General features: G+C 45.7%; 1 protein-coding gene across 1 annotated transcript; it reads left to right on the forward strand.

The window, feature by feature from the left end:
- Positions 1-252: 252 nt before the first annotated feature.
- LOC308479079 (uncharacterized protein) lies at positions 253-20,784 on the forward strand. Its single transcript, XM_081009505.1, has 3 exons — positions 253-282; positions 5,866-5,970; positions 16,502-20,784. The coding sequence occupies exons 2-3, from the start codon at positions 5,964-5,966 to the stop codon at positions 17,740-17,742; spliced, it is 1,248 nt and encodes a 415-aa protein (XP_080865631.1). The 5' UTR covers positions 253-282; positions 5,866-5,963; the 3' UTR covers positions 17,743-20,784.
- The last annotated feature ends 1,210 nt before the right edge of the window (positions 20,785-21,994 follow it).

Consider the following 21,994-nt stretch of genomic DNA (forward strand, 5'->3'; position numbering starts at 1 on the left):
GAACCCAAGCAAAGTTATTCCAAACCGATCCAAAAAAACTACCCAATTCTACTTTGGCCCTCCTCTAGGCCGATTCCTACAATGAAGCATACTGGTAATTTCCCCCTACTGCTGTGTGAAAGCTCTGCCCTGGCAACCAACGAAATCACAATCACGTTGGGATTGGGAAGCCCTGCTTCAGGGGTAGAGATGCTCTGGCCTACAGGCCAAATGCAGGATTGCACTCTCTAGGCCAGGAGGGTCCAACACAAAGCAGCCACCATGCTGCCTTCCCAAAGCCAGGTAAGTGAGGCACGGGCTTTGGAAAGGAGGTGTGGGGGCTCTGGCAGGGTCCTAGAGTCCCCCCTTCTCCTTCCCAAAACCTAGTTAGTGCTTTCCCAGCTTTAGGAAGGAGCTGGGAGGACTCTAGGACCCTGCCAGAGCCTCATGCCACCTTCCCAAAGCTCTGCTATCAGTAGGAGGAAAGGTTTCTAGGGAGTTGTCTTGACCCTGTTATGTTCAATGCAAATTTTGCAACTGATCATGGCAAGATCAGGAAGACAGCTTAAAATTTTGAACTGCCAACTTTCATTTGACGTATACTGAACATAAAAATTGTGAAGCACCAGTGATCTCTCAGCAGTCTCATAAACCCAAAGCTCTAATGGAGGATTAAGAGGATCAGAGTGTTTGTTAGCTGGATCAACCCCACATAGCACACACACACAAAATGCAATTATATACTTTTAAAACAACTAGCTGTGAAAACATGACGGAAGCAAGCTTTTGGATTACACATAACTCTTCCTCAGTCTTGGAATTAAAGCTAAAAGATGCCAAGCGATGCAGGTTCAGACCCTCCAAGTGTCCCTATTTTCCAGGGATGTCCCTGATTTAGAGAAGCCGTCCCAGTTTCTGTTTTGATCCTGAAATGTCCCACTTTCCCTTAGAATGTCCCTATTTTCATTGGAGGAATGTTGGAGGGTATGCAGGTTGGTTTCAATCCATCATTCTTTACACAAATTGTGTAGGTTTGCTCCAAATTTTGCGCTTTTGGATTTGTGTCACCTGGTTCTTCTGTCAGATGACCCAAATCTCAAGGCACAAAACTAAAATGGAACTGGGTAAGCATATCCAAATAGACTTTTCCAGAGCAGATATACATTGCTAGAGCTGCTGAGAGGCCCTAGTGGCCAATTAATCAGCCAGTCAGTTCATGTCCCCCAGGTGCCTGCATGTTTCGCAGTTAAACCACTAGCCTGGGTTTTTCCCTGGGTAGTAAGAGTTACTACCCAGGCCCAAGGGGCCAATTAATCAGTACATCAGTGCATATAAGGAGGATTGTTTCTACCTCTTTTGGTTGGGCAAGAAGGGGAACCCCAATGTTAATTTGCTTATATTAATAATCCACTTTACGCTTGTAATTCTAAAGTCGAGTATTGTTTACTGTGAGGTTGAGCTAACAAAACTGACCCACTCAAATCCTCCCTCCAGTTTGATGAAGGACCATTGATGAGCAGGAAGGTGCATTGCAGAGGCAGCAGGGAGGAGTATTGTCATGAAGAGAGTGACAAAAGCCAGATTTCCAGCAACTGCCTGGAAAGCAAAGTTTTGGAACACCCCACCCACCCCTGCTACATTGGCAAATGCTGATATACCTGCTTCCAGAAGGGATTCAAGCAGGTGCAGCAGGTGGCGCTGTGGGTTAAACCACAGAGCCTAGGACTTGCCAATCAGAAGGTCGGCAGTTCGAATCCCTGCGATGGGGTGAGCTCCCGTTGCTCGGTCCCTGCTCCTGCCAACCTAGCAGTTCGAAAGCACGTCAAAGTGCAAGTAGATAAATAGGTACCACTCCGGCGGGAAGGTAAACGGCGTTTCCGTGCGCTGCTCTGGTTCACCAGAAGCGGCTTAGTCATGCTGGCCACATGACCCGGAAGCTGTACGCCGGCTCCCTCGGCCAATAAAGCAAGATGAGCACTGCAACCCCAGAGTTGGTCACGACTGGGCCTAATGGTCAGGGGTCCCTTTAACTTTACCTTGCCAGTCTGTTACAGGAGCCAGCCACACAACATGGCCACCTTGCATCTCCCTTAACATGTGGGTTGCTGGAAGAGCAAAAGACCTGTGGGCTACTGCCACTGAACTCGGTAGGGCAGAAAGAGAAACCAAATACAGAAGCTTAGAGATAAAGGTGTAGAGAGGCCTGGGGGCTGGAGAAGGAGAAAAGTTGGGTGACATAGAGGTGGGATATTTGCTGTAGTACTATGAGGTGCAATGAGGAGCAGAGGGTGTGATTTATTTGCAGTGGCAGGAGGAAAGAGGATGTATATTTGAGGTGTCCGGGAAAGCAGCAAGTTCTGTGAATGGGGAAGTCATGAGAACTGCAGATGGGGAAAGAGAATAATAGTAGCACAAGTGAGAGAAGGATGCAGATCTTGTGCAAAGAGAGGAAAGAGTGCATTTGACTCTGAGTGCAGAGAGAAAAGAGTATTCCTGTGTAAAGGAAAAGGGCTAGCAGAGAAAAGGAGCTGTGTGCAAAAGGTGATTCACAGCGGGTGGGGGTGGGGGTAAAGCAAAGCACCACAGAGTTAAACTGTAACAAAATTGCTTCTCCCTGGTTAATGTTGCAATGCGGGAGACCAGGCAGGCTTTCTCCCAGGCAGACACTTGTTTGCTAATACAAGGAACATTATTGACATTTTGGAACTTTTGCAAACAGATATAAATACAAAAGCAGTTTTAATTTTTATAGATGCGGAGAAGGCCTTTGACAACATTTCCTGGAAATTTATGAAGGGAAATTTAAAAGAAATGGGAGTGGGACGGGGTTTTGAGAATGGGATTGAAGCGATATATTCAGAGCAGAAAGCTAAACTGATAGTTAATAATGTGGTTACAGAAGAGTTTAAAATTGAAAAAGGAACACGACAAGGCTGCCCTATTTCCCCTCTGTTATTTATTTCGGTTCTGGAAGTGCTCCTGAATATGATTAGAGGGGACCGGTTGGTGGAAGGAATCCAGGTCGGAGAGAAACAATATAAGCTTAAAGCTTTTGCAGATGACTTGGTTTTGACCTTACAGGAGCCAGAGTCTAGTACGAAAAGAGTATTACAACTGATTTATGATTTTGGTCGGGTGGCGGGATTTAAATTAAATAAACAGAAAACTAAGGTTTTGGGGAAGAATTTGACAGATACAGAGTCAGAACGGTTTCAGAAAGAGACAGAACTAAATGTGGTTAAAAAAGTTAAGTACCTAGGGGTAAACATAACAGCAAAAAATCTAAGTCTATTTAAGGATAATTATGAAAAGTGTTGGGCAGAAATTAAGAGAGATTTAGACAGTTGGACAAAATTGAAACTTTCTTTGTTAGGCCGAATTGCTGCTATCAAGATGAATGTATTGCCAAAGATGTTGTTTTTGTTTCAAACACTCCAGGTTTTGGATAAGACGGAGTGCTTTCAGAAGTGGCAGAGAGATATTTCTAAGTTTGTCTGGCAGGGCAAAAAGCCCAGAATTAAGCTTAAGATATTAACTGATGCAAAAGAAAGAGGGGGCTTTGCCCTGCCAGATTTAAAGTTGTATTATGAGGCCGCAGCTTTCTGCTGGCTAAAAGATTGGCTACTTCTTGAAGACACTGACGTGTTGGATTTGGAAGGGTTTAACAATACTTTTGGATGGCATGCATACTTATGGTATGACAAGGTTAAAGTCAATAAGGCCTTTAAGAACCATACTGTCAGAAAATCACTGTTTAATGTCTGGACAAAATATAAAGACTTGTTGGAAAATAAAACTCCAAGGTGGCTCTCACCCTTGGAAGCTAAGGCCCGAAAAAGACCCAATATGGAGGCCAAATGGCCAAAATATTGGGAAATACTAGAAAAAGATGGAGACAACTGGAAATTGCAGAGCTTGGAGAAAATGAAGGATAAAGTGCGAGACTGGTTACACTACGCTCAGATTAAAGAAGTTTTTAAAAATGATAAGAAACTAGGGTTCCAGGTGGAGAAATCGAAACTAGAAACAGAACTGTTAGAACCAAAATCTAAGGTACTTTTAAGGATGTACAACTTGCTGTTAAAATGGAATACACAAGATGAAATGGTTAAATCGGCTATGATAAGGTGGGCGCAGGACATTGGGTATAATATCATGTTTGAGGACTGGGAAAGGTTGTGGAGTACTGGGCTGAATTTTACTGCATGCAATGCTTTGAAAGAAAATGTAATGAAAATGATATATAGATGGTATATGACCCCAGTCAAACTTGCAAAAATATACCACCTGTCTGATAATAAGTGTTGGAAATGTAAAGAGAGTGAAGGAACATTCTTCCACCTCTGGTGGACCTGTCCTAAAGTGAAGGCGTTCTGGGAAATGATTTATAATGAACTGAAAAAGGTATTTAAGTATACCTTCACTAAGAAACCAGAGGCCTTTCTTTTGGGCATTGTCGGCCAAGGGGTGGTAAAGAAGGATTGGACATTTTTTATGTACGCAACAACAGCAGCAAGGATACTTCTTGCAAAGCACTGGAAAGCTCAAGATTTACCCACACTGGAAGAATGGCAGATACAACTGATAGACTATATGGAACTGGCCGAGATGACCGGCAGAATCCGTGACCTGGGAGAGGAGACGATGGAGGAGGATTGGAAGAAATTCAAGATTTATTTACAAAAATACTGTAATTTGAATGAATGTTAAGCAGGATGCTAGATCGTAAATAATCGAGCACCACGAAATTAGATGATTTAAGATGATAAGTGAGATTGAGAAAATATAATTTTATTTCAAAAACTACAAGATTATAAATAAATAGATGGGACATAAGAATGTAAACAAGATGATAAATTGCTGGCAAAAAGTTATAACGATGAAAGTGGGAGCGGGAGATGTGAGGGAGTCCAAAGATGGTATGAAACTATGTTAAGATATATGCTATATTGTTTACTATATTTACTTTGTACGTTAAACCCTAATAAAAATTTATTTAAAAAAAAAAAAAAATGTTGCAATGCGGGATTCGGAATTAATAAATCAGTAAAACCGGGCTAGGTGGTGGGTCATTGGAAAGGGGCTTGAATTGTGCATGCTTTGGGGGCCATAAGCCATGGGGTGTCTATGTTCCTGCTGCACTGGCTGGACAAACATCCTGGCATCAGGACAGACAAATGGCATCTGAAATCACTGACTCAGACAGGCCCCCACCTTCACCCCCTCTGCTCACTTGGAAGTTTAATTTATTTCCATGCACCTTCCTCCCATGTATGTCAGATGTATAATAGAATGCCAAAGGGTTAAAAACGATCTCTCTAGCCTTGTACAGACCACACTGACTATCAATAGCTCTCCAGTGTTAGGAGTCCAACAACACCTTGAGGGCCATAATTTCTCCATCCTTGTTCTAAAGCTCCAGTTCAATGTCCTGGCTCCCGAAAGCGCATTCCCTTCGAGGCAAAGGATCTAGTCCCCACAAGCAAGTTCTGAAGTGAATGCTTTGGCTGTACTGCTTTCATTTATTCCCCTGAGGCTAGCTCAGTAAATTCTCTGGTGGGTACTGCTCTGGTTTCATGATGAGATGAGCCTTTATAGGCAACTGTATATATCATTTTGACCAGATAAGTGGCTTGAGGTATCCTGGTGAACATACCAAGTTGTCAAGCAGACAATAGACAATGGGAATGCAAATATTATTACTGACGATGATAGTATTACAAAACCATACCCTGAAAGCTGGAGCTGTAAACATGATACATACACATATTAATATTCGTTTGAATATCTAGCATGAATCTAAAATATATATTAAAAATGATGATGCTTCTATTAGATCAATTTCTCTTGGTGCAAACTTCCCAACTGCACAGAATTCTTCAGCAGGTGATCACAAGGTGGATTTCGCAGCCTGGGTAAAGAACAGAGGCCAGGCTGCCAGGACGCCAAGAGAACCACGCAACATTTCTCTCAGCAAAGGCCAAATGGAAGGTGCGGAAAAAGAGGTTTGTCCTGACTTTTAGATGCGCGCAGCTGCCCTGAAATTCCAGTGTGCTGGGTGAGCGGATCGTGGCGCTGAGGCGCCTGCCGGCTTGCTTCTAGCCCAGGCGAGGCGCCGTTTGCAAGAGTTCCGCGGGGGCCACGCCCCGGGGAAGAAGGCAGAGCCAAGTGCTGCCCGGCGGCAGAGATCGCGCACCGCCAAGCAGCCCGGAGCGCCTGAGGTATGGAAGAGCCTTGAGAGAGGCTCCCCGCAACGCGCCCAGAGAATGGGACGGGACGGGGCAGGTGAGTGCCGGGACACCTTCAGGGCTGGGCGCGCCACCCCCGCCGCCCTGGGCGAGGCGGGTGGGGTTCGCCTAGGGTTCCCCTTACCCCTCCCGCCCGAGAGCGCCCCCTTGCGTTTCCTGCTCCCTTACGAGCGTCCGTCCAGCGCAGCCGAGATATTGGATGAATGAATCAGTGGGTCAATGAGACTTTGGGGAGAGGCGGGGGGGGGGTCAGGTTGCATCTCCCCCCATCTATAGGGGGAGCCCTCGTCTAATCCCCGCTACACCCTAAGAGTTTGGGGGTGGGGATCGCGCGCAGCTGCCCTGCTTGCCTGTGTGGGAAAAGCGAGCTGCGTGGTTCCCAGGAGCGCTAAGCTGATCTGTCAAGGGGGAAAGCAATCTGGGACGGCGACGAGGGTCTCCCTGCCATTTCTTGGCTCGGCCCGAGGTGGTTTGCCATGAAGCAGAGAGAAGATGCCCTCGGTTTCTGACCTTGTATCCCAGGAGACCAGGCTCCCTCTGGTCAAGTTATTTTGAGGGAGAAGAACGCGGAGTTTCGGCCGGCGAGTCTTAAAGAAACAGGGGCCTCATTGTTCCAAGTCTGATCCAGGCGGCGGGGGGGGGGGAGGCGGCCACTGAGGAGGAAAATCCGCTTTCTTGCCTCCCTGTTTTGCCCCGCAGTCAAAGGGCCCTGAGTATCCGTTTCTCCTCTTTTCAGCCAAACATGCAGGGGAGGGGGGAGAGACTTCACCCTTTTCAAAAACGCAAACAGGTGGGGTGGGGGGATAGGACTGCTCTTCAGAGTATTTTGTGTGCCGCAGGACGTAACAAAAGAAGGTAAAAAGATACCTCGTGCTGGACCGTATTCTCGTGGGTGAAAGTGCGTGAGCATCAGGGCAGCTGCATTTAGCTCTTCTGGGGGAAGAAATGAAACGTTTCTCTCATCGCCACTGCCTGGCGGCGCGAAGCAGGTCCAAGGGAGGGTATCGCTTTCCATCTTTTCGGCCGGGTTTCCCACAGTTCCTCAATTGCCCTTCTCTCCGAGTCACTTGCACCCCCAGGACTCTAGGGGGCAGCAGTCCCTGGGAGAGGAATGGGTGGCTCTGTAAAGGCTTGATAGCTTGTTTGCTATATTTTTGTAACCAAGCAAATAGTAAACTTCACTAAAGGTCACCAAGGGTGCACTGCGCAGAGCAATGGCTGTGCTGGTATAATTGTTACACACCAGGCAATTCCCCTGAGGCAGCTGCTTTCTCTCCAGGTTTACATACTTCCCCTGGCACAGAATTGGTTACTGGGGGAACATTCAGCGTACAGTGGCGGCACCAGTGTGTCAGCTCCCCAAAGTTCTACTCCTCCTTTGAAGAAGAGCTGGGGAAGGAATAGCCAGAGCTGGTCCCAGAGCCAGTCCTAACATTAGGCAAAGTGAAGCAGCTGCCTCAGGTGGCAAATGCTCAGGGGTGGCAAGCAGGTATTGGAGGGTGGAGCTGTGTGTGCTACAGGTGCCTGCCCTCGTGTGGTGGAGGATGCTGCCCTGTCACAAATGTTGAAGTAAGATTCAGGAACCTGTCCCGTCAACTTCTGTACATGGAATTGTGGTGTGCAGGGGGCAGGGGTGCCATCTGAGGGGGGCGGAGGCCGAGGGCCCCCCACATTTTCAAGCAGAGGCTGAGCCACCTCAAAATTCCATGTCAACCGTGCACACGCCGTGTGTGCACGTTGTGCGACGTCCTCGCGTCACTTGTGCAAGTCGCACAGCATGGACGCAATACATCATTTGTCTATCCTGGCCCAATGTAGCATGTGAGACTGTGGAGGGGCTGCCCATGAGAAGGGAGCAGGTGAAAAGAGCAGTGTCTCTCACAGGGTTACAGTGTGGGATATAGGCATCCTATTGCAAGATATCGCAATGCAGACCTGGGTGTAAGGTGTGGAGCAGGGTAGGGCAAGCAGGGTAGCTTGCCTGACGGGTTAGGCAGAAAAGAACATTAGAGCCATCGCTAGGATGTCTGAGCAAGAAGTATGTGGTGACGATAAATTCTGAATCACTGTTCAGAGGCAAATGAGATGATACATCCCACCCCTTGCAGGCAGACAACTGTGGTCTAGTGTACATGGGGAGTATTAAAATAGGCAGTCTTTCACCTGCACTGTGGAGTGGTGCAATGCCCAGCACCCATGAGCATTCTGGCCATTTGTTTCTGCCCGCAAGAGAGCTATTTTACCCTGGTAACAAGGCTGTAAACAGAGGTCTAGCGATGGGAAGTGGCCACCTTAGGGCAGCATTTCACAATGCAGGAAATGGTGAGAGTGTGCCTGTGAGTCAGCTGCATACCTGGATTTTGTGCTTTCAGAATAACATGGAAACGGAGAACTCATGACCTCCCCTAGCAGGGAGAGGGTCAATGCATTCTGCCTTACTTTGAAGCTCATTAACTTCCCTACCAGGGATATATGATTCAGCTTTCCATGTGCATGTTATGCTAGAAAAGGAGGCGGGGGAGAGATGTGCACTCACCACCTGAGAGAGCTACCTGGACCAGGTATGGGAAATGGGGTAAGAAGAATAAAACTCATAGCTGACCCAATAATTTTGCTGCCTGGGGCAAAGGACAATATTCCCTCCTCCTCAGTTGCACACACAGATGCGGATTAGACTAGCAACTGAATCCTACTTCAATGCTTTTGATGGGGCAGCATCTCTCACTAGCAGGCTAGCTTAGTGGGTAGGGCGAGTGTTGTCACGCTCACATATTGCCTGTGGGCTTCCTGTGGGCATCAACATGTTGACCATGTTGAGAACAGAATGCTGGACTAGATGGGGCTTTGGTTTGATCCAGCAGGGCTTTTCTTATGTACTAATGGGGGGCAGGCCAGGTTGCATGACACACACACAGCTCTGTCCTCCAGCACCTTGCTTCCACTCTGCTTGACGCCTATATGCTACCTGCAGAAAGTAATGCTGTGTTGCAGCAGCTGCACCAATACATATCACATGACTGGAGTGTGTGATGCCTGTGGGAGTTTATGGCCTGGGCTGGGTGGTGCCTCTTTGCCTGCTCACAGTTGTGCTGTCTGTGACACATTGGGAGAAGGAGCCTATGGGACACAGCAAGCATTCCCACTACTGGGATCTTACTTCTGCCAGCTCAAGGAGGATGGTTGCTGCTGCCACCATCCAGTATCCACTGCTCGAGGCAACCGCCTCAATTGGCATAATGTTAGGGCCGGCCCAGAGGCTGTAAACAAAGGGATCACAGACTGCCTTGTGAATGCTATGGATCGAATCTAATATCCTGTGCCTAACAGCAGCCTGAGTCAGATGCTTCAAAGGAAATGGTACAACAAAAGCACATTTGTGAAGCAAGCCATCCATTGTCAAGCATATGATTTTAGCAGCTAGAAAATTTCGGGTCTGCGTCCCTCCCACAAAATTGTACCTTAACAGATATTGTTTTGGCCTGACTACCACGAATTTGTCTCAATTTTTTGGGAAACTCATTAGTGCTGTACTAATTTACATCCTATGATTCCATGACAAATACAAATCTACAGTTTAATCATGACTCTTCTGGAAAAAAACAATTTTGCTCCCGGCCAAAATAGTGCAGGTTTCTGTTCACACTAACAGAGGTACAGCTGCTGCTCTTTGCCGCTTTTACATTTCTCAGGGAATCGGGCACTAATTTTAATAAGCTGCTTTACGAGTTGGGAATGGTCACTGGACCTTTAAGGACAATAGCCTGGGGAGGAAAAGCTGACATCGTTGCTCAGGAAGAGTCCAGGGAGGGACCCTATTCCGGCCCAAGGTATTTTAATTGTTCCAGCACTGCCTAGATAAAATCAATGTCTCCTGAACAGGTTCCAAAGCACCACAGCTTCCGATTACACACAATGGCAGAAGCATAACATTGTAGAAACACAAGTAGCGGCTGGCTTGGCTATAAGATGGGAGGTTGTCAAGAGAGACAAATAAGAAGCAATTTAGCTTTTAGAAATCTAGGTCTGAGGTCTTAAAAGCTCAGAATTAAGCTGTCCCAGATCAGAACAATGTAAAATACAACTTTAAAAACACCTTAAAACAAATTACAATTGCAACTAGAGTGGGTCCTAAATTTATTTATATCTCTCAAGTGTCAAAGGCAAGGGTTAAGAGGTGCATATCTTCAGCATAGGATGAAAGCTGTACAATGAAAGTGCCAGACACACCTCTGTGGGGACTGAACTCCACAATGTAGGGGCAGCCACAGAGAACTCTCTCTCATGGGTCAACCCCACGCCTGAGCTTCAGAGGGTGAAGGACTTTAACACCCAAGAGGTGCTGCAAGGAAGGAGACTGTCTTTCAGATATTTGGGACTGAAGTCATTTATTTATATAAGTGAAATGGCATCCAGTTACAGCAGATAAATGTTGTAAATACATGATATATATATATGAGCACCAGTTTGAGGTTGTGCCTCCCCGCCCCTGGAATCTACTAGCAAGAGTTTCTACATGGTACATTCTAGTCCAGGGATTTCCAAACTGTGTGCCAAGACATGCCTTAAAAAAGTTAAGCCAGTGTTTTGGATTCATCCACCACTCTCTGCCTGTTGAAACACAGAGGCCCCAAGCAGCATTGATCCTCCCTCTTTCTGCCCATACATGGGCAGTGGCATCTTTCCAAGGGAATGAGTCTCCCTGACAGGCATGAGAGAATTCCAGAAACATCACCATTGCCCAGGAAGCCTGGCCTCATCCTGAACCCTTGAGTAAAGGGGAAGAGTGGGCAGAGTTGCGGGCAATATTGATCGTTAGTTGCAAGGATGCCTGCCCATCATTCTGGGAGCAGACCAACAAAATCTCTCTCTCTCTCTGTCTTTAATTAATTCATATTTTATTGGGAAAAAATCAAATATAAAGCAGTAAAGTGATACAAAAAGAAGAAGAAAAAGGGAAAGGAACAAAACACAGAACTGTGTAAAGGGGAAAAAAATTATATGAATATATACAGTACAAAAAATACCCTAACCCATATATTCTTTTATAAATTTGATATTATCCTAATAGAAATATTAATAGTATACTACATTTTGTATAAATTTGTTCCAAATATTGTCATACTTATCCAAGCAGAGTCTATGTCTGTAAGCAGTCCGTTCGTAGGTTGCAAGTGTTATCATATCAATCCAATCTTTATTCTTCCAGTTCATCAATATCAGCCTCTTGGCTACCATTAGAGCACCTCTCTTGAGTGCAAGGGTAAATTGTGCTTTCTGTTCTAATCCATAGAAAAACCCAAACACCCTATTCCAGGTTACAAAAGCTTCAGAAACACAGTTCCAATCATTCTGGTTTCCTTTTTTCCATACCGTCACAAGGTCACTACATGACTGACAGAGAGGAAGTAGTGCACTCTAGCAATTTGTTTTAGACTCTGGACTTCTGGAAATGCCCTTTTTAAATTATTATGACTTTGCTCGCTTCAAAATGTAACAAGACAGCCCTTCTGTGTTTGGGGGAACCTCTTGCTCCTTCTGCGGAGTGGAGCCCCGGGCATCAGCCCCAAAGCCCTACCCTGATGGCATCACTGCAGAAGGGTTTCTCTGCAGCCAGCTTTCCTCTCCCCTTGTGAAATGTTTATTAGAAGCAGCTTCAGATGCACTTAAAATGCGTCAAGCACTCAGTGAGATCGCATTGGGTTCACTTCCCCTGAACTATGTGCTGTCTGCCTAACCTTTGCCTATTAGAGTGGATCCTTTCAGTGGATCCTTCTGGTCCCATGAAAACCAGCCTGCCTATTATATTGCTTGACCTATGCACTAAGCTTTTAAGGTGCTCCATATTGCATTCCAGAGAAACTTTTCATTAATTTTATTTATTTATTACATTTTGAGCCTACCTCTTCTCCAAGGAGCACAAAGTGGTATAGATGGTTCTCCCACTCCCAATTTTATCCTCAGAACAACCCTGTGAGGTACGCTAGACTGAGAGAAATGTTATCACAGCAGTTTGGGACAGCGTTCGAAACTCCCATTGTTCTAGGCGCATTTTGCGACAGGGAATTTAATGAACATGAACAGTTTCTGAGCTCTTAGGCACAGTACTGCATCTAAGATTTCAAATTAAAATTGCCACTGTTACTCAGATGTAAGTCCCAATCAAGTTCAATGGGGCTTCCTCCCAAGTAAAACGTGCATGGATTGGGGACCTGAAAACTTTCTTTTCTTTTCTTTTAAACCCAGCATGTTTTGTTTAGGTTTTAGTTGCCTTGTTTAATGTACTTTTAATGTATGATGTGCTTTTAATTTGAAATATACTAGCCAGTTAGTTACGATGGTTTAAGTAGTGCATGTTAAAGTGTTATCTACCTCAGACTTTCACAGTGATGTTTAAAATCAAATTTTGGAGTAGGATCATTGAAGGACCCTTAAACCTAAGGTTTGCAAACTGGACACTCAAGGTGGGTGTCTCTGCCATCAGCTGTATAGGCCTTTAATATGTGTTAATTGTGGTGCCAAAAAGATATATTTATATGAAGGAAAGAGGGTAAAGGAGAATCCAGGGCTTGTCTGCAGAGTGGAAGGAAAAGAGGACCTTTTTCTGCCTCCCCACTTCCAGCCACTCTCTGAAGACTGCAGAAGGGACCCTCTTAAGAATATTAGTTGGGTGGGCAGGGAAGCATGGCTTTGTTTTCTGCAGTCTTCAGATGAGGACTAGACCGTGTGAAAAATGAACATAAGATTTTAGCCGCAGTTCATTCATTTTTAGCTTCGTATTCTTGTTATAAAAAAGTGCGGCTAGACATTCCGTTGTTGCTCCTATAACCTAGGTTTAAGGTGCCATTTAGCTCCTAGCTTTCATATCTCAGTTTCTAACACTGGTTTGGGAGCTGTTTTTGTCAATGGGTTCATCCCACAGTGGGGCAGTACCATTTGAAACCCAGGACCACATGGATGGGGCCAGTTTGCGGCTTTCCCCACATCACAGAATCAAAACTCCTTTTGGCAGGATAGGTAACAATTCCAAGGAAAGGTCTTCATGCTCAGCCCTGCCCAGGCTGTGGTGAGTAATATCTGTACTAAGGGCTCGTTCACTCCTTGAAAAATGCCTCCCGTGGTGCTGATATAATGTCTAAAGGCCACCATAGCAAGAGTGTGATTACTTCTCTGAGCTGTGTTAACAGCAAAAATGGAGCTAATCACTGTTTGCAAGGGATTTGGAGGCAATTCTTTGTTTGCATTTGGTCTGGTTGCTTCAGAAACCCTATCAGCGTATGAGAGTGCCTAGGTAACCAACACAGGAAGGGCTGAGGGAGACACCTCAATACAAGTGGCAGGGAGTGGTTGGCTCTGCACTGAAGATCAGTGGGGCAAACTTAGAGGGAACACAATTACTTAGATCCTTCTTCCTGACTTCCTTAAAGAAGGAGAGGAGAATGTGTGGCATTCCAGATATTGCTGGACTACAGCTGCCACCATCCCTGACCATTGGCCATGCTGGTGGGGGCTGAAGGGAGTTGGAGCCCAACAACATTTAGGGTGGTAGTCAATGCTAGTCTTAGGTACAGTAGACCCAGCCTAGCACTTGTGTGTTCAACCTTTGTGTTTCATGGCTTTTTGCAGCTACTGGAAAGGGACTAGGTTCAGGAGATGATAAATGCCTTCCTAGCACAGGGAATGGTTCCAGCTGCCAGGAAGGAAGAATATGCAAGACCACTCCTGAAGGAAGCCTCCTTCAATTCAGAGGATTATAATACTAAACAGTTGCAAATGTCTCTTTCTTGGGCTAGGTGTTCGAGTCAGTGATTGATGGCCAATGAAAGCACTAAATTATGTGTCTGGATATGTTTGCTGGAACAGATGAGTTTTTAGCAAGCATCTAAAACAGTATAGTGAAGGGGTGCCTGCCTTGTGTCAGTAGTTCCAGAGGACAGGTGTTGCAATACTAAAGGAGTGACTTCCTGCAAATCGGAATTATATACAGTGGTACCTCGGGTTACAGACACTTCAGGTTACAGACTCCACTAACCCAAAAATAGTACCTCGGGTTAAGAACTTTGCTTCAGGATGAGAACAGAAATCGTGTAGCGGCAGTGTGGCAGCAGCAGGAGGCCCCATTAGCTAAAGTGGTACCTCAGGTTAAGAACAATTTCAGGTTAAGAATGGACCTCCAGAATGAATTAAGTTCTTAACCTGAGGTACCACTGTATGCAGAATTCATCATGCGAAAGGCTGGGCTGGATGAATCCCAAGTCAGAATTAAGATTGCTGGAAGAAATATCAACAACCTCAGATATGCAGATGACACAACCTTGATGGCAGAAAGTGAGGAGGAATTAAAGAACCTTTTAATGAGGGTGAAAGAGGAGAGCTCAAAATATGGTCTGAAGCTCAACATAAAAAAACCTAAGATCATGGCCACTGGTCCCATCACCTCCTGGTAAATAGAAGGGGAAGAAATGAAGGCAGTGAGAGATTTTATTTTCTTGGGCTCCATGATCACTGCAGAGAGAAAAGCAATGACAAACCTGGACAGCATCTTAAAAAGCAGAGACATCACCTTGCCAACAAAGGTCCGTATTGTTAAAGCTATGGTTTTCCCAGTAGTGATGTATGGAAGTGAGAGCTGGACCATAAAGAAGGCTGATCGCCGAAGAATTGATGCTTTTGAATTATGGTGCTGGAGGAGACTCTTGAGAGTCTCATGGACTGCAAGAAGATCAAACATATCCATTCTTAAGGAAATCAGCCCTAAGTGCTCACTGGAAGGACAGATCCTGAAGCTGAGGCTCCAATACTTTGGCCACCTCAGGAGAAGAGAAGACTCCCTGGAAAAGACCCTGATGTTGGGAAAGATGGAGGGCACAAGGAGAAGGGGACGACAGAGGACGAGATGGTTGGATAATGTTCTCGAAGCTACCAGCATGAGTTTGACCAAACTGCGGGAAGCAGTGGAAGACAGGAGTGCCTGGTGTGCTCTGGTCCATGGGGTCACGAAGAGTCGGACATGACTAAACGACTAAACAACAAGCAAGTTATAAAGCTGTAAATTATGAAGTTTAAATGTACTCCTATCAGCCTCAACCAACAGGCTATATATATCCAGGCCCAGATTTGGATATCCTGCTGCCTGAATCTGGTCAGTAGTAGCTGCCCTTTCTCATACCAGCAACTGAGCACTTGGAGGAGAGTCATGCTGTTCACTGTGACTCCACAGTGCCCTCAGTGACAAGCGTGGTGTGATTAAGGTCACCAGGCTATTTGGGGGGTGGGGGTGAAGTACAGGTGCAGTGGTATAGCACAGTCTTCCTCAGAGCCCTTGGTTGCTGATAAGAGGAGGAGAGCACTCAACCCTTTGGCCTCTGGGTCTTGATCCTTATCGACATTCAAGGAAGAATATTGTTCTGTGATGCCACACTTGTATGGTGATAAGCTCCAGCGACCAGCAGGGGCACAAACCAGTGATGTCATCAGCCACCAGAAGCTTCCAGGTGTGTGTTCCCATTGAAATACTAGGAAGTAATGGAGTTGTTGCTTCATAAGTTATAATTACAAGAATAGAATAGTCAAATATGTACCACTCTAAGCTCCTTTCGCAGTGAGCTGAAGCTGATACTCATTACAGTGGTACATACAATTCAGGGTTACAGTCTCTGCTAACCCAGAAATATTACCTCAGGTTAAGAACTTTGCTTCAGGATGAGAACAGAAATTGTGCAGCGGCGGTGCAGCGGCAGCAGGAGGCCCCATTAGCTAAAGTGGTGCTTCAGGTTAAGAACAGTTTCAGGTTAAGAACAGACCTCCAGAATGAATTAAGTTCTTAACCCGAGGTACCACTGTATAGGTTTCACTGGACAGGGGTTAAATTTCCAAAGAGGGCATATGAACCCAAATCCAGCCCAGTTAAAACTTTTAATAATTTAATTGAACGTTTACTGTGTTTAAGCATACATTGCCCCTAGGGGGTGCTAATGCATTAAATAAAATGGTATTCCTGGTTCTTTAAAACCTAATTCACATTATAATATGAATTTTAGCTCAGACACATTAATATTTTCTCTGTGTGTGTGTGTGTCTGTGTGTGTGTGTATTAAAAATACCTATGCATTATTTGTGAATTTGGTGAACAACTGCTGGAATCCAATTTAGAGGCAATGGCACTTCACAGATTATTGTCTTATATCTGTGAGTGAACCAGGAACAACAATGTTCCCATCTAGTTCCCGCCTGTAACCTGTGAGAAATCACTGATGCTTGTCATCTTTTTGCTATAGGTCAGAAGAGGTGGACACTCATACTCTTTGGCGTGGTCCTCTTAGCAAGAGAACTCGTGTTAGGAGCGCTGGAAGAGACGTGCAACTGCAGTGCAGAAGTTGATTTCCAGGAACTGCAGACCAAATTGGCTCCTGAGATGTGTTGCTTGAATCTCACCAGGACTAAAATCAACTCCTTGGACTGGAGCATCTTCGCCGGAACTGCGGGTTTGAGGGAGCTCTACCTATCAAACTGTGGCATATCAGACATTATCAACACAGAGAATGGCTCTTCTACATTGGAGATTCTACACTTAGACCATAACCAGCTAAGTTTGCTCCCAGATGGTTTCCTAAGAAATGCACCCAGCTTGCGTGTCATTCATTTGGAGAGCAACCAACTCCAGAAGCTGCCTGAGTCATTCCTGAAAGCATCTGACCAAATCCAGGAGGTCCACCTTGCCTTCAATAACTTGTCTTCCCTTCCCTCAGGGATTTTCAAACCCTCCCTCCTCACGCTAGGTCTCTCCAACAACAGCTGGCACTGTACTTGCAGCTTGCTTGAAGATCTGGAAAAATGCCTACCTGCACCATTTAACGTTGAGGTGGCTTGTAGCACCCCAGAACGTTACCATGGCTTGAATCTCAGAGATATCCCTAAGCAGGAGGTGTGCCGGAACCATAGCCTAACGGCTCTCTTTGTTTGCCTGCCTGTGGTGGCTATTCTGGTTTTGGTCACCTGGTGCTTTTGCAAGCGGCAGAAGAAAACCAGCTACCATCCTCACGCCGGGAAGGAATGCCGTCTGGCTACAGTGGAGAGGAACGGTTCCAAAGAGCCTGGGGACCATCGCTGCTACATCCCATGTGAGCTGCCTATGGCATCGGCTGCAGAGAGCGAAAAGAACATCTTGTTGAGGAACCAGGTCTTGCTTAAGCCTTCAGCTGCACTACTAGGGAGCAGCAGGGACCTCTATGAAGAGGTGGAGATCAAACTGGGAGCTTCTGATGATTCCTTGGTGAAGGCCAATGGGGAAAGCCTTGAGCAAGATAAGTCGGGATCCAAAAAACCGACCGTTGCAGAGGAGGGTTACACAGGTGGGGAGTCTGAAGCCGAGACAGTGAGTGTGACAGACGTTCTGAAGGATTCTGCAGACCGTGAAAAGCTCTATATGAACCAGTCGGTAGATTATTACAACCTGGTTCCTGGCATTGAACTAGAGGACTCGGACCACATGGAATATGAGAACATTGACCTTTGCTGAGGCTGCTTGTTGAGCCATAGTATGATAAGAACACAAAATAGGCTAATTCTTATCCATTTTATGAAAGGGGCAGCAGGACCACCAGCTCCCAACATTATGTAAACTTCACAAATAATGAGAGTTCTCTTGTAAATGATTTTGTGTTCCGGGATTTGTTCTTCTTTCTTCTGAGCCTTTGGAATGACACAGGTGTTGTTATTAATATGCCTAGAAGAACATTTGTATTAGGGTCTGTTCCAGTTTGGGGTGTGTGTGATGGAGGGACAGTATGAGCTGCAGTTTCTAGCCCTTTGATAGAATTAATTTTTTTAAAAATTGCATTGCAGTTTCCAGTAGAGGAGAATAAGATGCGGAACACAAGACTTGGGGGCAGTGGGGAGCCCATATGAGCAGGGATGAAGGTTGCAAACTAGGACAGGATAACAGCTGTGCCCATTATTTTTTAATCTGCCATTTTATTTAGAGAATTTTTTTGTCATTTTTAGATTTTTTGGGGTATTACATATCCCTGCCTGGCTTTGCCTGAAGCTCCCACCTAAATCTCCAAACTGACTCTTCACTGACGTCCTTTTCTGCTGTGTGAGCTGGTCTCTGCAGTTTCTTTCCCTGTCAAACACCAGTCATAGATGGGCTCTGCATTCCAGGAATCTCCTCCAGTTATTTAAAGGCTCAGGTTTCCTCTGCAAGGAGGAGAGTGACATCTAGTGGAGAGGTCTGCACATAGCCACCTTTCTTTCTGCTGTCCTTCTAAACATTGAAAAACTTTTTCAGCATATTTTCACTACATCCAATTAACATTTCTCTGATCTAAGTTAAGTGCATTCGTTTCCTTCTGTTTATTCTCATGGAACTTGCTATGCATGCAGCCTGATCTGGGGTGACAGATAGGTGGGTGGGTGGTCCTGCCTCTTGTTTTAAAGATGGTCTTTTGGCCCCTTCTGCTTTTATGATTCAGCAGCTGAGCATCACAGAAATTTATGTGGCACAGAGGTTAATGAAACTAGAGTGGCTGGTTAGTAGAAATCAACATATGAAACTCACACACAGAGAGAGTTCTTGTTTCATGTTTTCCCTTTAGGACTGCCATTGGCAGGAGAAGCCACAACTGGCAGGATTCCCCTTCTTAGCACCGGCCCTTCCATTTGCCAGACAGAGGCAAGTACCTCAGGTAGCAGATGCTGGGGGTGCAGATCAGTAGCAAGAAGTTGGTAGACAGTGTGGTGTGTGCCAAGCTTCCTAAGCTGGGCTTCTGCTCTCATAAGCATTACTGCCTCTGACTATAAAGGCAGCTGTGGCGATCACACAGGGCCCCCGAACGTTTGACGGTCTATTGACCCTGTGCCACCACTGTGATTGCTTTCTTCGCTGCCACCAACCCGTTTCTCATGGGTACACACGGAGTCCAGTCAGTTGGTAACATTAACAAATAATCAAGTTTATTTTATAGGCATGAACAAGCTTATGGTTTCAGTTAGTTTTTCTTGGCAGTTTCTTAATCTTAGTTCCTTAACTGTCCTATTCGTTCCTAACAACTTCAAATTGATTATCCCAACTAACTAGACCAACCCACAGACTATTCCTCCCTCTTCCTTCTTCAACTCCCAACTCTCAACTGACTTTCACACAACACCAACTCTCACTCTAACTCCTCCAGTCAGTTTCCACTGGCCAATCACATCACCCTCATTTTAACCCTTTCCTTATGACCCACCTAGGAGGCAAACGCCACAGCAGCACATAACCATCATGGCTACTAGCCATCAATAGCCTTGTCCTCCATATATTTGTCTAATCCTTTCTTGAAGCCACCTAAGTTCATGACCATCACTGCCTCCATAGCTTAACTGTGCACTGCCCTCCAACATTCAGCCTCATTGGATGTCCACAAGTTCTAATGTTACGACAGAGAAAGAACATTTTTCTATCCGCTTTCTTCACATGATGTATAATTTCATAAACTTCTGCCATGTCACCTAAAACGTCTCAAATGCTGCACCTTTCCTCGTAGGGGTGTTGCCCCATCAGCTGCTGTAGAGGATACTGAGATGCCACCAATGTTAAGATAAAATTCAGTCGCCAGCAATCTAATTGTGTATGTGGAATTGAAAGAGAGAATGTACTGTACCTCAAGGCATAAAATGTCCTCAGCAGGTTTTGTCAGAGTCTAGGCCAGGGTCCTGAAGCTGAGACTCCAATACTTTGGCCACCTCATGAGAAGAGAAGACTCCCTGGAAAAGACCCTGATGTTGGGAAAGACAGAGGGCACAAGGAGAAGGGGACGACAGAGGACGGGATGGTTGGACAGTGTTCTTGAAGCTACGAACATGAGTTTGACCAAACTATGGGAGGTAGTGGAAGACAGGAGTGCCTGGCCTGCTGTGGTCCATGGGGTCACGAAGAGTCGGACACGACTAAACGACTAAACAACAACAACAGGCCAGGGTCTCCGCTGTTGTTGGACTACAGCTCCCATCATCCCTAGCTAACTAGGACCAGTGGTCAGGGATGATGGGAATTGTAGTCCAAAAACAGCTGGATACCCAAGTTTGGGAAACCCTGTTCTAGGCTGAGGATGAGGCACCTCAGGCCTGCAAGGTGTCTAATGCGTATCTCTCTCTGGCCCCCTGGGGCTCTCCCCATGCCTTACACTACGCCTGCTCCACAACCACCTCAAGTGCTTTTCTCTGGTTAGACTGTGTCCTTGAATTGTGATATTGTAAAGCTCTTTCTACCGTGTTGCGATGCTTCCCAGTTTTCTCAAGAGCAAGATATACAGCTGTATAAATGTATTCCATATGACAGATGAAAGCTTTGCTTCCCAAAGAGACACTGGCATCTTAACTCCCCATCGTTATAAACCACAATACACTGAATGTAAAAGACTTAACATATATTTTTGTCCTGATCTAACTTTTGCAGTAAACTATTCCATCTATGATCTTTCTGGACTGCATCCCTTTCAAAAAGAGAAGAAAAGAATACTAGTGTATGTGTGTGGGGGGGATGTAAATAACATGGAATAAATGTCTATGTTCTACCTTTTGTAAGAGTCTAACAAAGATGCAAAAGCGTGTCTTTTTCTTGCTTTCGTCTTGCTGTTATATGGACGGAGATGGCCCAAGACATTTTGCCACCTGAGGTGGCAAATGATGCCCCTGCCACCCCACCACCTCCTCCTCCTCCTAAATACTGCTCCCCCCATGCTGCAGTGATAGACTTGCTGCTGGCTTCTCCTCTTTCTGCAGCCATTTTTCTGCACCCTTACTCAGAATGAGGCACTGTGGAACAACTGGGTGGGATTTGCCTATAGAGACAGACATTCAGCAGGTGCAACATTAATGACTTACTATATCTGCAAAATATGCTCTTTTCATCAAAGATGTACAACTATGGAATATGCTCTGTCCTACCAGGCAGTTGGCACTGTGGGTTAAACCACAGAGCCTAGGACTTGCCGATCAGAAGGTCGGCAGTTCGAATCCCCGGGACGGGGTGAGCTCCCATTGCTCAGTCCCTGCTCCTGCCAACCTAGCAGTTCGAAAGCACCTCAAAGTGCAAGTAGATAAATAGGTACCACTCTGGTGGGAAGGTAAACGGCGTTTCCGTGCGCTGCTCTGGTTTGCCAGAAGCGGCTTAGTCATGCTGGCCACATGACCCGGAAGCTGTACGCCGGCTTCCTCGGCCAATAAAGCGAGATGAGCGCCGCAACCCCAGAGTCGGCCACGACTGGACCTAATGGTCGGGGGTCCCTTTACCTTTTTACCAGGCAATACCACCCACCCACCACAACTTAGCCTAATGCAATCCAAACCACAATTGTGTCACAACTTTTGTGGATGTAATTTGGTCAGCTCTGCTTTAATTCTTCCTCTTACTACACTCCCCCCCCCCCCCATCGGAACTGGCTGGGGAAAATAATTCATTGTAATTTTGAAAGGCATTACTTACATTATCCAACAATCTTTAGATAGCTGAACTCTGAAACATGAGGGACAGGTGGGAAACAGGTGAGTTTGCTTTAATCCTGAAGAAGAACTGAAAAATTAGATTTAGATCAGCAACATGCTGCTTATGACAAATACTGCCTTGTACAGAGTCAGGCCATTTGTCTATCTAGCTCAGTACTGTCCATGCTGGCTGGCAGTGGCTTTCCATGGTTTCAGAAAAGGAACAATTGCAGCCCTACCTGGAGATGCTGTGGATTGAACCTTGGGACCTTCTGCCTCAACTCTGCTACTGAACTACGACCCTT

Source organism: Podarcis pityusensis, assembly GCF_964106645.2.
Source record: "Podarcis pityusensis genome assembly, chromosome: 6".
Classification (NCBI taxonomy): domain Eukaryota; kingdom Metazoa; phylum Chordata; class Lepidosauria; order Squamata; family Lacertidae; genus Podarcis; species Podarcis pityusensis.